The sequence below is a fragment of the Ictalurus furcatus genome, chromosome 2 (assembly GCF_023375685.1).
Source record: "Ictalurus furcatus strain D&B chromosome 2, Billie_1.0, whole genome shotgun sequence".
Lineage (NCBI taxonomy): Eukaryota > Metazoa > Chordata > Actinopteri > Siluriformes > Ictaluridae > Ictalurus > Ictalurus furcatus.
The window spans coordinates 39,515,740-39,528,239 of NC_071256.1; the positions used below are offsets into that span (position 1 = coordinate 39,515,740).

General features: G+C 45.9%; 1 protein-coding gene across 1 annotated transcript in view; it reads right to left on the reverse strand.

The window, feature by feature from the left end:
- The window catches only part of ap2a1 (adaptor related protein complex 2 subunit alpha 1), a 28,409-nt gene that overhangs the window by 9,244 nt on the left and 6,665 nt on the right, over positions 1-12,500 (reverse strand). The window contains exons 2-12 of the mRNA XM_053619416.1: positions 10,626-10,837; positions 8,103-8,296; positions 6,257-6,386; positions 4,917-5,018; positions 4,555-4,814; positions 4,198-4,366; positions 3,694-4,014; positions 3,511-3,608; positions 3,187-3,418; positions 2,132-2,335; positions 997-1,151 (exon numbers count right to left, since the gene is read on the reverse strand). Of these exons, the coding sequence (XP_053475391.1) occupies positions 997-1,151; positions 2,132-2,335; positions 3,187-3,418; positions 3,511-3,608; positions 3,694-4,014; positions 4,198-4,366; positions 4,555-4,814; positions 4,917-5,018; positions 6,257-6,386; positions 8,103-8,296; positions 10,626-10,837 (2,077 nt within the window). The remainder of the gene's footprint in view (positions 1-996; positions 1,152-2,131; positions 2,336-3,186; positions 3,419-3,510; positions 3,609-3,693; positions 4,015-4,197; positions 4,367-4,554; positions 4,815-4,916; positions 5,019-6,256; positions 6,387-8,102; positions 8,297-10,625; positions 10,838-12,500) is intronic.

Consider the following 12,500-nt stretch of genomic DNA (forward strand, 5'->3'; position numbering starts at 1 on the left):
ATTAGGAGGGATATGAAGAGGAGGAAAACAGACGAGTAGCAGCCAAACAGCAGCCACGGAGTTGATGCAACAGACGATGGAGAGAAAGAGAGAGAGAGAGAGAGACAAGAATAAAGGAGAGGGTTAGTGTGAGCGTTTATACCCCACTCTGAACACAGCACAGTTTAACACCAGGTCACACAACACAGAAACACACACTGACATTCAGTGCCACACACAAACACACCAGAGGTACTGCAGACACATTAATACCGACTTTAATAAGAAACTTCTGACAGAAAGGCTTCAGCAAGGTTTCCATCCTCTGTAATAAACACACCTGATAAACACGCGTAATAAACACGTGCTGCTGGGAGAAAGAAGAGATAGGCAGAAATACAGTAGCTTTTCTGTTAAACACATTTACTGCACTGACGATTTACACAAATCAATCACGTCAATATTTGTAACAATTTACAAAACTTTGACATTTTTTAATAAAAAAGCCCTGGGATGGAAACCTGCCTACAGCCGGGTGAAGTGTGTGTGCATATGGACACGTTAGCCAACCACCGGCCTCTTACTCCGAGTCACCAGGACCCTCAGCCAATAAGGAGTCAGAGCTCTCAGTGGGAGGTTCCAGATCTCTGCCATCGTCCGATGACAAAGGAGGATAAACACACAAACACACACACACACACACACACACACACACACACACACACACACACACACACACACACACAGAGAAAGGGACACAGAAAAGGGAGGGAAAGAGAGAAAAGAGAGAAAGCAAGAGAAAAAGACAGTCACATATACAGTAAGGTAAACCAGAACAGATCTCTCTCTCACACACACACACACACACACACACACACACACACACACACAGAGAGGAACGGAGAAGTGAAAGTACAGAAGAGCAGAAAGTCTGACGAGACACTACAACTTCTCACAATCACTGTGGAACAATCTGTTCTGAATTTGTCGAAGTTTATTAGAAACGTTCATGCTTACCTGAGGAAGCCATCATCACTGACCGCAGCGGCTGGAGCAGCAGGCCCCGCCTCCGAGAACACATCCACCAATAGGCTACCAGAACTGGGCGGGGCCGCACTGACAGGGGCGGAGGAGCGGAGACCGAGGAGATCGGCTGAAGGAGAAGGAGTGGACTGAGAGAGAGAGAGAGAGAAACAGGAGGTCACATGACTTAATAAAAGTTGTGTGTAAACGTTTTCACAGAAACAAAGGTTTATAAAAGTTTTGTTTGATGTTCTTCGTATTCATGTGTCCACACTGATAAATGCCAACAGTCTATAAATGACAAAGGCACGTTCACAGCACTCTTACATTTAGCCACGTCCATAAAACTCCATAAAAGTGCCTCTAAACGCTAAACTCCAGTAATGCAGCTGAGCCACTGCAGTGCACCAGCTACCACAGACACACACTAACTCCTCCTCCTCCTCCATTACTTAGAGAAATAATATCCTAGCAAAGATTCTGGAATCTTTCAAGTCTTTCAATTAATCGAACCGGATTTCCACAAACACCACGTTTCCCTTGTAAACGCCCTACGTACACGATTTACGTGTCCAATTCCTCTCACACGCAGATCGGTAAAGGAGGTCAGTATTCGTTTCTGATTCTCATTAAATATTCAGTCCTGCTTATTATTTCAGAACATTTCAGGTTTCAGCAGATTATTCAGCTTAGATTGGATTAAAATGATGTGTGATGCTAAATAAAATACAACAAATGAGACATCTATGCATGCTGGATGGGGGGGGGGGGCAGTGTTTCCACGGTAACCGAGAGCAAAGCCGAGTGAGGGACGCATTATAATTTTGGGCGAGGCGTGCTGTGTGAACGGAGGGTCAGCACTTAATATGGAGAAATCGGAGCAACTTTCCACAGTGTAGCATGCACTGTGTGTGTGTGTGTGTGTGTGTGTGTGTGTGTGTGTGTGAGAGAGAGAGATAAAGATGGGACAATGAGAAGGGTCTTCCCTTTTGAGTTAATTTTTAATGCTGACTCATTTCCCACTGAAGTGCAAACACAGCAGCACTGTTCCTGAGTGTGTGTGTTTCTGCTGAGTGATCGATCCTACACCAGGACAGTGTGTGTAAAGGTGTGTGTGTGCGGGTCTCACTGCGTTGGACGCTGCAATTGCAGAGCCGTCTCCGGACCGCTCTCCTCCTCCTCCTCCTCCTCCTCCATTCAGCTCTCCACCCTCTCTCTTCCCGTCCTCCAGCTCGGCGCCGGACACGGCACCCGGACCCTTCTTCTTCTTCAGCTTGGCCAAGATGGAGGACTCTCTCTCAGGGAACGGGGGCATCTCCTCCAGCACTGTGGCCTACACACACACACACACACGCTATTAACTTATCATTATTTGGAGGTTCTGTGGTGAATTTATTATCGACTTAAAAAAATATTTCTTTTTCCAGTCATGTGATTTGTGGTGGGCGGGGCTACATTGGAAGCAGGTAATGTCAGGTAATCTGATGTACAGCATCAGAATTACACACTGTGGGTCAAAAGTTTGTGGACACTCGACTGAAATGTTTCATGATGTTAAAAACCTTTTGATCTGAAGGTGTGAGATTAAATGTGTGAAATTGGTGTCGCAGACAAAAATATAATCGAGCAATAACATTCATTTCTTTCATTAGATAATGAACATTTTATTTACAAAGAAGTATTATTTTAAACGGACGACTCGGTGAAATACTGTGAAAAGCAGGAGATAAGTGTGCAGGGTTAGGGTGGGAACTCCTTTAATACTCTTTAAAAATCAGCAGAGAAATTCCTCAAGAAATCGGGGGAGAACACGCCAAGAATACATTTCTGGAAATTCTCTGCGAAAAGGGCGTCGACTTTGAAAATGCTAAAATATGAAATTATTTTTAATTATTAATTTTTTATCACAACACAATTCCCAGAGATCCATTTGTGTTACTCCGGATATTTGCTGACTATTATTATTCTAAAATGTGTGTGTGTGTGGGGGGGGGGGGATAAATAAAGAATGACTGTGTTTAAACTATATACTGTATGTGTAGTGAAGTGACTCCATTCTCATTAAACACACACACACACACACACACACACACACACACACCGCCCCCTGAGGTGTTATTTATTTAGCTGAGGCACGGAGCAGCAGGTGAGTGAGGTGAACCTGAGTGGTGTAGGATTTCTCACCAGGACGTCGGTGCTGGCGATGGAGGAGAGTTTGAGATACTCCACGGCTCTCTGCTGAAGCTCCACGTCACTGTTCCTGATCTGACTGTCACAGCGCAGGACCTCCTGGATGGTGCTCTTCGTCTCGGGGAACAGATTAATGAACTTTATGTAGGCGGAGAGGAGCAGAGCGCGAGTGGGAACCGAACACAGGTGGAACTTGGAGTGGAGCAGGTTAAACTGAACCAATGGACTGGGGGGGGGTAGGAGAGACAGAAATATTACAGACACACAGTTGTGTTAAAGCAGTCCTTGTGCTAAACAGAGGACAGGTGAAGAGCTCACCTGGAACGAGGATCGCCAGCAATAAGGTTCCCAAACTCTCCGAGGATGTAACCCCCGACCTTCACCATGTTCTCATGACACGCCGGAGCCTGTAGGGCCTAGGGTCAAAGGTCAGAGGTCAAGTGAGCAACCACTAAGGACATCCTCATCTAGCTTATGTGAAAAATAACTCTGTGTGTGTACCTCAAAGACGGTCTTGGCGGCGTAGCCCTGCACGTCGTCACGGTTGATGACGATCTGGATGACGCGGTACCACACCTCTTCACTCACGTAGTCGCCGGCGATGCGAATCAGGTTGAGGATGGTGTCCACGTACCAGGAGTAGTCCACTGCGTACTTCTCAGCCAGGATGGCCACCTTCAGCACCATCTCCTCACGGATGGAGTAGTCCGCCGTCTCCAGGTAACTCAGCATCTCAGCCACGATCTGCTTAGCGTTACTGCGGTCACACATGGCGTAGAGCAGATCAGCTGCCCTCTGACGCACGCTCACATCACGCTCCGTCTGGGGGGAGGGGGAGTATAGATCAGTGTATTATTTAAAGCCAGAACAAAAATATCCCTATTATTCTGCATGTAGTGGATCACATTAGACTCTGGGTTTCGTACTGTGTGTGTGTGTGTGTGTGTGTGCGCGTGTGTGTGTGCGTGTGTGTGTGTGTGCGTGTGTGTGCGCGTGCGTACTGACCTTGAGGGCGTTGATGACGGTCTCAATGTGTGTTTTGACGGCCTCGTGGGAGAACTCCGAGCTGGCGAGTGTGCACATGCTCTCTAGGGCCAGGTAACGCAGGTTAGTCTCTCTGTGCTGCAGGAACTGACCCAGCTGATTACACGCCCGCACCAGCAGGTTCGGCTCACTGTCACACACACGTACACACACACACAAAGAGAAGCCGGTGAGGGTGCGACTGCTTCAAATGAAAACAAGAACGTGTCCGTCGATGTTCCATAACATTAACTGTAACTATAAACGGTAAGAAACTAACTTTGTACAGAGTAGGCGAGACACGGAGGTGGGCGTGGCACAGCACGGAGCGGTACTCACCTGTCGTAGTGAATGATGAGCGCGATAGCTTCGAACAGGATGGCGTTCTTGGCGTTGGAGTGCTGCACCTTCTTGGACTTGGGAGGTTCCTGGGCTTTGTTGAGAATGGTCTCCAGACACTCCACCAGGCGGCCTTTAACAGCGCCATCCTCAGGAGGAGGGTAGCACTGCAGGAGACGCAGCAGCTTACAGGACAGCCAGGGAGCGGGGACGAAGTAATACGTGTAGTCCTGCAGGTCGGTGGACGCCGAGGACACGATCTGAACCGTAGAGAGACGCGTTTAATAAGACATGCAGAAGTGCCAGAGACAGTGTGTGTGGGTGTGTGTGGGTGTGTGTGTGTCTGCAGAAAAGAGACACACCCTGCTGAGACGGGACACGGCCAGGGACACACACGTCTTAAACTCGTCTGGGTTTTTCTGGCTGAGGCAGGTGATGAGGGAGATGGCTGCAGTGACCACGCCCTGGAAACAGAGAGACAGGGATATGTATATAAAGAGCAGATGTTCTTCAGCTGGAGTTCTGCATTACTGATCCCACACAGGAGTGATACCGGTTCCAGAGATAAAACAAACTGCTTTACATTTATAGACGTAGGTTATACACACAAACAGACGAACGGACCTTTAATAACGAACGAGTGGAATAAACACAAACATTCAGACGCTGCCGCTGATGTCACTCACAAGCTGCTGTTCATCTCGTCTAATTTTGCACATTTGGAAAGGTAAACAAATGCAAATACCCCCTCCCCCCAGCCAGCGATACAAACATTACACCTGTACGTCACCTCGCACAGCTCAACTGCTGCAGCATTAAAGGTACAGTAGGCCATTTGTTCTATTCCTTATTTGCATAAATAATCTGTAGAATATGATAAACAACGGATTAAGCTGTGGTCTTGGAATAACAGCATACCAAGTATTGAGAAAACCCGTTCGCTCTAGACGCCAAGATCCTGGGAGCGGAGTTATTTATTTATTTTTAACGCCATGTCAGTAACCAGGCTATTCACACAGCAAACTAAAGGTTCATCAATTAAATATTAACAATATTACATAAGACACTTCAAATTTATACAACATAAAAAACTGCTAAATCTGTTCAGAACTTAAAAAAAATATATATATAATTTAATAAAATTGAATAAAAGCATCGTCTGGAAAAAGTTCCAAAAGTTTTACATTTCAGTAAAAATGTGCTTAATAGGGGTCAATGGGGTTACCTGGGGGCGGAGCTTCAATACGATGGGCAGGAACCAATCAAATGACAAACCTAATCTTCATTATTTATTTAAAAAACTAATCTTATTTAATACACCTTTAATACTATTTTTCATTTCAGATACAATGTATGATTTATTATTAACATTTCTTGGACGTGACCTACAGTTAAACTCATTCAGAATAAAAACACAAAGCATCAGTTCATCACTTCAGTTCGGGAAGACTCGGGGGCGTGTCCTCCTTTCATGTCGCCCTGTGTCCGTGTTTAAACAGTATTTATAGGTGAATACGGTGTGGATTATGTTGTGTGAGGATGAAGGAGGAACCTGTACAGGACTGCAGCAAGGAGGCTACAGACCTCTACGCTGCACTCCATGGAGAAACCATGCCATATAAATAATACATCATTACAGTAGTGTAGGGGTGGAGGAGGTGGTGGGGGTGGAGGTGCGAGCCAGCTCCCCACTCAGACCCACCATGTGCTGATCGTTCAGTAAATGCACCACTCTGGACGTCCACTCTCCCATCAGCACCAGGTCCGGAGAGGTTTTATACAGACGCAGCAGACACAGCGCAGCCGACTGCTTCACGCTGTCCATCGTGTCCCTGAAACACACACACACACACACACACACACACACACACACACACATATTAACCACACACCCCTTTGAAAACTGGCCTATATCCTACACAGTGTAATATAATTAGTGATTTATACTCCGTATGTATTTGTTATGGTTTTGTCTGACACACTACACCCAAGTTCTCTAAATCATTTACATTACATTTACATTTACGGCATTTGGCAGACGCCCTTATCCAGAGCGACTTACATTTATCTCATTTATACAACTTTTGGCAGTTGAGGGTTAAGGGCCTCGCCCCAGGGCTCAACAGTGGTAGCTTGGCAGTGCTGGGGCTTGACCTCCTGACCTTCTGATCAGTAACCCCAGAGCCTTTAACCACCGAGCCTCTACTGCCCCAAAATCAAACTGAACAGTAGCTAAGCTATCTAAATACGCAGAACAGCCATGATGACGATTGATTACAATGACCTCTACTTCACCAGAGAGGAGTCAGGATGCTCAGGACTCCTTTATTTTTGGAACGGAGCCATAAAGCCAGAAGAACAGATGTTTATGGGAGCTGGATGAAGATTTACTCACTGCAGAATGAGCTAGAGCGGTGCGATTGATCGAATTTTCTATTTCAATTTCAATTATGGCCTTTGATGATTATGAAAACAAAATAATTGAGATAAAACGATTACTGTGCCACGTTCCATTTCACTATGTTCTCATGTTGTCTTTTTAAACACCGCGCACCACTGTTCTTTACAGCGGTGCGTTTTTGCCCCTCACTAAAAGGCCAAACTCGCTCCCCGCCAGGGCGGGGCATTTTCGGTTCAGCTCAAGCCAAGAACACAGAAAGAGAGCCTTTAATCGACAAGAAAGAGGAAACCGATGTGGAACAAAAAGAAATAAGGTTTGGTATGGTTGGGCTCATTTCCTCTAGCATCATGACAGCTGGTGTAAATACGCTCATTTCCTTTCTAGAGCTGACGCAGAAAACTACAGGCTCATATAAACCAGGAGACAATTTCACTGGGTAAGGAAGTTTAAAGTTCATTTCTGACGATGCAATTCGCTGAAATGAGTCACATGACGTGCTCCGCTCGCTTACAAGAGAGATGTCAATACAGTAGAGAGAGATACGGAAACGCAGAAATTTCATGCAAAAGCATAAAAAAAACGAATGTAAGCAGTGATCCATAGCTTAAATAAGTACGGAAAGTTCATGTAGAGGACTAGTGAGAATTTATTTTTATATTTAAGTGTAACATATATAAACTTTGTTTTCGGTTGAATTATAAAGGAACTCCACTGTTAAGAATACAATAAGATTTTTCTTTTTTTTTTTTTTTTTTTTTTTAAAGTTCAGTAAAGCATGATATTTCCAAGTCAGTGAGTAACTGTGTTTAATAATCGTGATCTCAATACCGACCAGAATAATCATGATTATGAATTCTGCCATAATCAAGCAGCCCTAGAATGAGCCGCTGAAACGCGATAGATAGCACAACAGTGTTTAAAGCTCCAGGACAGGTTACCCTACTCTACTCTACTCTACTCTAACCCTATTCTACTCTGCCCCTACTCATTACCATATAAAAACTACACAGATGAAGCTCTCCACTCCGCCGTGTCCACACCTTTGGTAATCTACGGCTATCATTTCTCACTCACAGACTCTCTAATGTTCCCTCCGTTCTTATGATCATTCCTCGTTCCCTCCGTTCTAGCGTTTGGGTTCTCTCACCCTGCCACCAGGATGCGTGGGATCTCCCCGGCGAAGGCCTCGGCCATCTCCCTGCTGCCCACGTTGGCGATGCAGTGCAGGGCCAGACACATGAAGGTGGGGTTCCTGCTGGACAGGTCGTTCTTTATGGCGTTGTTGATCAGCCTGATCAGTTCACTGTTACTGTTCACCAACACCGAGATGAACAGATAGCCCTGAGAGAGAGAGCGAGAGAGAACACAAAATATTAAATCATCAAGTATCTCTTTACTAGTGATATCAGGCTGTAAGGGGTAGGAAAATTTACATATTCATAAATCCTGCCGTTTTCATGAGGGTGAAGTTCGGCATGTTTCTAGATCATTTTTATAAACTTATGACACATTAAAATCAGTAAAGAATAAAACACAATGGCATCAAGGAGGTGAGCCATCTCGTAGTTGATTATTTCCCTCTAACAGCACGCCCGAGTGTTTTACTCCTCTTATACCGCAGCGATTTACCAACAATTACAATTTTGAACGAGACGTTACTATAGAAACGCTAACGTATCAGAACGAGCGCATTAATTAAGAATAAAGCTGTGATTAGCAGCTGCGCTACAGTCAGAGCTGCGGTTATAGAAAATTAATCAACAGTACTGCAGGATAAACAGAAAGGACTACACACTGCGCTGCACTTCGGCCTACAGGTCATGAAACTGCAGTGTGTTAACCTGGGTAAAGCTTCAGACAGAGCGTGTGTGTGTGTGTGTGTGTGAGTGTGAGTGTGAGAGAGAGAGAGAGAGAGAGAGAGAATCCAGCCTGTCTCTTACTGAAGACCACCCAGACTCTTCAGAACAATAGCTGTGTGTGTGGTGTGGGATCTCTCCAGCCGGATCAACTGATGACGCCGTGATAAAGTCTTCACTCTCTAAACATCAGCATGGGATTAAATTAGGAAAATGACAGTGTGGTGTTCATCACGGCCGCTTCACTATACTTCAACCATTCAATCAGTACAGTGCGGTCACACGCCACTCCACCCTCCACCCCCAACCACACGCCACCCCACCCTCCACCCCCAACCACCCTCCACCCCCAACCACCCTCCACCCCACTCGGACCATCGATTCGGACTCGACGTGCAGACTAAGATGATGTTTGCAACAGAGATCTTTAAAAAAAGTTAGAGATGAGAAAAAGAAGGGAACAGGAAAGTTCTAGAAAAAAGTGTGTGAGAACCTCTTTCATTACATAAAGATAATTATTTAGTGTAATTACAGCTCTGCTGGTCAGGAGTCAGTGTGTTAAAGCCTTCAGCAGCTCAGCTTCAGGAATAAACACAAACGAAGTGTTTCAGTTTATTATCAAATCAACAACGGCTCTTAATGTAAGCAGTTTAATTATTTACTTCAAGTCGAGGTTGGATCAAATCACACTTAATCCGAGCGCATGCGCGCAAGCACACACACACACACACACACACACACAGAGGAAGAGAGACAGCCTGACTAATAAACACAGTCCTCAGAGATAAACCTGAACTCCAACCCTAAAATAAAACCTAATCAGTGTGTCTGTGTGAAGACATAAAAAAGAGGACTATAACACTCTCTCTCACACACACACACACACACACACTTCAGAAAGCATGCCTCTCAGGGAAAGAGTATTAAAACAAGCAAAAGGGAAATGTTCGCCTGATTAATTTGCATAAGCAGCGCAGACAAGTAGCACACACACACACACACACACACACACACACACACTAACTTTGGGGCAGCTGTGAATCAGGTGGTACAGCGAGTATCACTAATCACAGGGTTGGAGGTTCGATTCGCGGCCCACATATCGAAGTGTCCTTTGGAAAGACACTAAACCCCAAGTTGCTCCCGATGCCAGGCTAGTGCCTTGCCTTGGTGTGTGTGTGTGTGTGAGAGAGTGAGCGTGTGTGTGAATGAAAAACATTTGTAGAAGCATGAAAGTTGAAAGGCACTATATAAGTACAGACCATTTACCATCAGCTGACTGGCTGTGTGAGGACACACTCGTTATTAAGGGGGGGAATAATAATAATAATAATAATAATAATAATAATAATAATAATAAAGTACACAGCAGAGAGATCGAGCTTTCATTATCCTGAAACAATGACTTCACAGGAAGTGCTCCTTCAAAAAGTGATGACATCACCACATACCTCAGGAGGACGATGTGACGGGGGGGGGGAGGGGTTCAGTGCAAAGTACAGCAGAGCGTAGGGCCACATGACTCCCACTCTGTCTGTGTGTGTGAGTGCGCGCGTGTGTGTGTGTGTGTGTGAGAGAGAGAGAGAGAGAGAGAGAGAGAGAGAGAGAGAGAGAGAGAGAGAGAGAGAGAGAGAGAGAGAGGGTGGAAGATCAGCAGGAGATGATTAGAGCTGGTGGTGAGCAGACATGGCGTGTCACAGAGAGCACTGAAAATAAAACACACTCCTGATTTCCTGCAGTTACGGATAAATAGCTATAACTACACACACCAGAGACAGAGCAGTGTGTGTGTGTGTGTGTGTGTGTACACTTACGATCTGTTTCTCGGTGTACTTGTTGGAGCTGAGCAGGTTGACGGCCTCCATGTGTCCGAAGTCGATGTCGTGTCCCAGCAGGAAGATGAAGAGCAGCTTACACACGTACTTCTTCTTGCTGTACCCATCCAGAGCCTTGTCTCCTTTAAACTTGGAGCGAATGTTGGCCAGCTCTTTGTTGATGCGCTTGATCTCAGCCTCCTTACTCTTACCTGAGGAAGAAGATGACGAGGCAGAACAGAGGTTGGATCAGATCAGACAGCTGTAAGCAGATACGCAGGGACACTAAAGCAATAGCGAACATGTATACTGAGAAAATATCATCCTTGGATATTTAGCACCGACATATTTGTATTTTACTTCACATTTTAGCCACGCCTCCTTCACTCAAACTGTAAGGTACACAGGCCACGCCTCCTATACTCAGGCTGTTAGGTACACAGGCCACACCTCCCACACGCAGACTGTCAAGTATGCAGTACACAGGCAATGCCTTCTTCACTGAGAGTGCCAGGTACACAGGCCACACCTCCTCCATGAGACATCAACTTGTGTGTGTGTGTGTGTGTGAGTGAGTGAGAGTTAGAGATGTAACTGTGGGGTTGGTTGGTAACCTCTGGGTGAAAGCACTAAAGTATCCTAAAGCCCAGAAACAGAACTGTAATATAATTATTCAGAAGCTGTATAAACAGCAGTGACGGAGTTTACAGAGCATGGTGGGGCATGGTGGCAGTTTACAGGGTGTGGTGGGAGTGTACAGGGCGTGGTGGGGCGTGGTGGCAGTTTACAGGGTGTGGTGGCAGTTTACGGGGCGTGGTGGGGTGTGGTGGCAGTTTACGGGGCGTGGTGGCAGTTTACGGGGCGTGGTGGGGTGTGGTGGCAGTTTACGGGGCATGGTGGGAGTGTACGGGGCGTGGTAGGGCGTGGTGGCAGTTTACGGGGCGTGGTGGCAGTTTACGGGGCGTGGTGGGAGTGTACGGGGCGTGGTGGCAGTTTACAGGGCGTGGTGGCAGCTTGGGGGCGTGGTGGGAGTTACAGGGTGCGGTGTGTAAATACCTCAATGTTGACGTGATTTATGGATTTATCATCCATACACATGAGAAACAGAACCTCACACACACACACACACACACACACACCTGATGAAGGAGATCTCACTAACTAAGAGACGTTCACTAACCCTGCAGCAGTGTTGTTTATTTTTATCCTACAGTTAAGAATAAACGCTGTAGTCTGAACCCCAGAGGAGGACAACGTCACTGTGGTGTTACACTGAGACCAACATCCAGCAGGAACAAGCAGCACACAGCAGAACGGAACTTCTGGAGGTTTGAGGGTTAAAAGGCTAGAGAACAGGAACAGAGTCAACATTCGCACGTGTGTGTGTGTGTGTGTGTGTGTGTGTGTGTGTGTGTGTGTGTGTCTGTCAAAGAGAGAGCGCGAGAGAGATTCCATGAAGTATGTTCGAGTGTTTCAAACAAGACTGAATCAAATGTGAACAAAGCCTCAACATAAACCACAGAGTGATAACATCCAAGTGTGTAGATGAACAGAAACACACACACACACACACACACACACACACACACACACACACACACACACACACACACACTGGACTACTACGACACACACACACCATGTTTATTACACATTACACTACACATCACAGACACAAAGAACTGAATCAAGTTTACACAGCGTTAAAGCCACACCCACTTTATTAAACACCTGATTTTGGATGAACATCATGACCCACGCTTCATTCTCTCTCTCACACACACACACACACACACACCCAGCATGATGTAACTTCCTGTCCAGATGTTGGAGATCAAGTTCTCGGAGAATCTCAGTGTGAGCGCCGACACGACG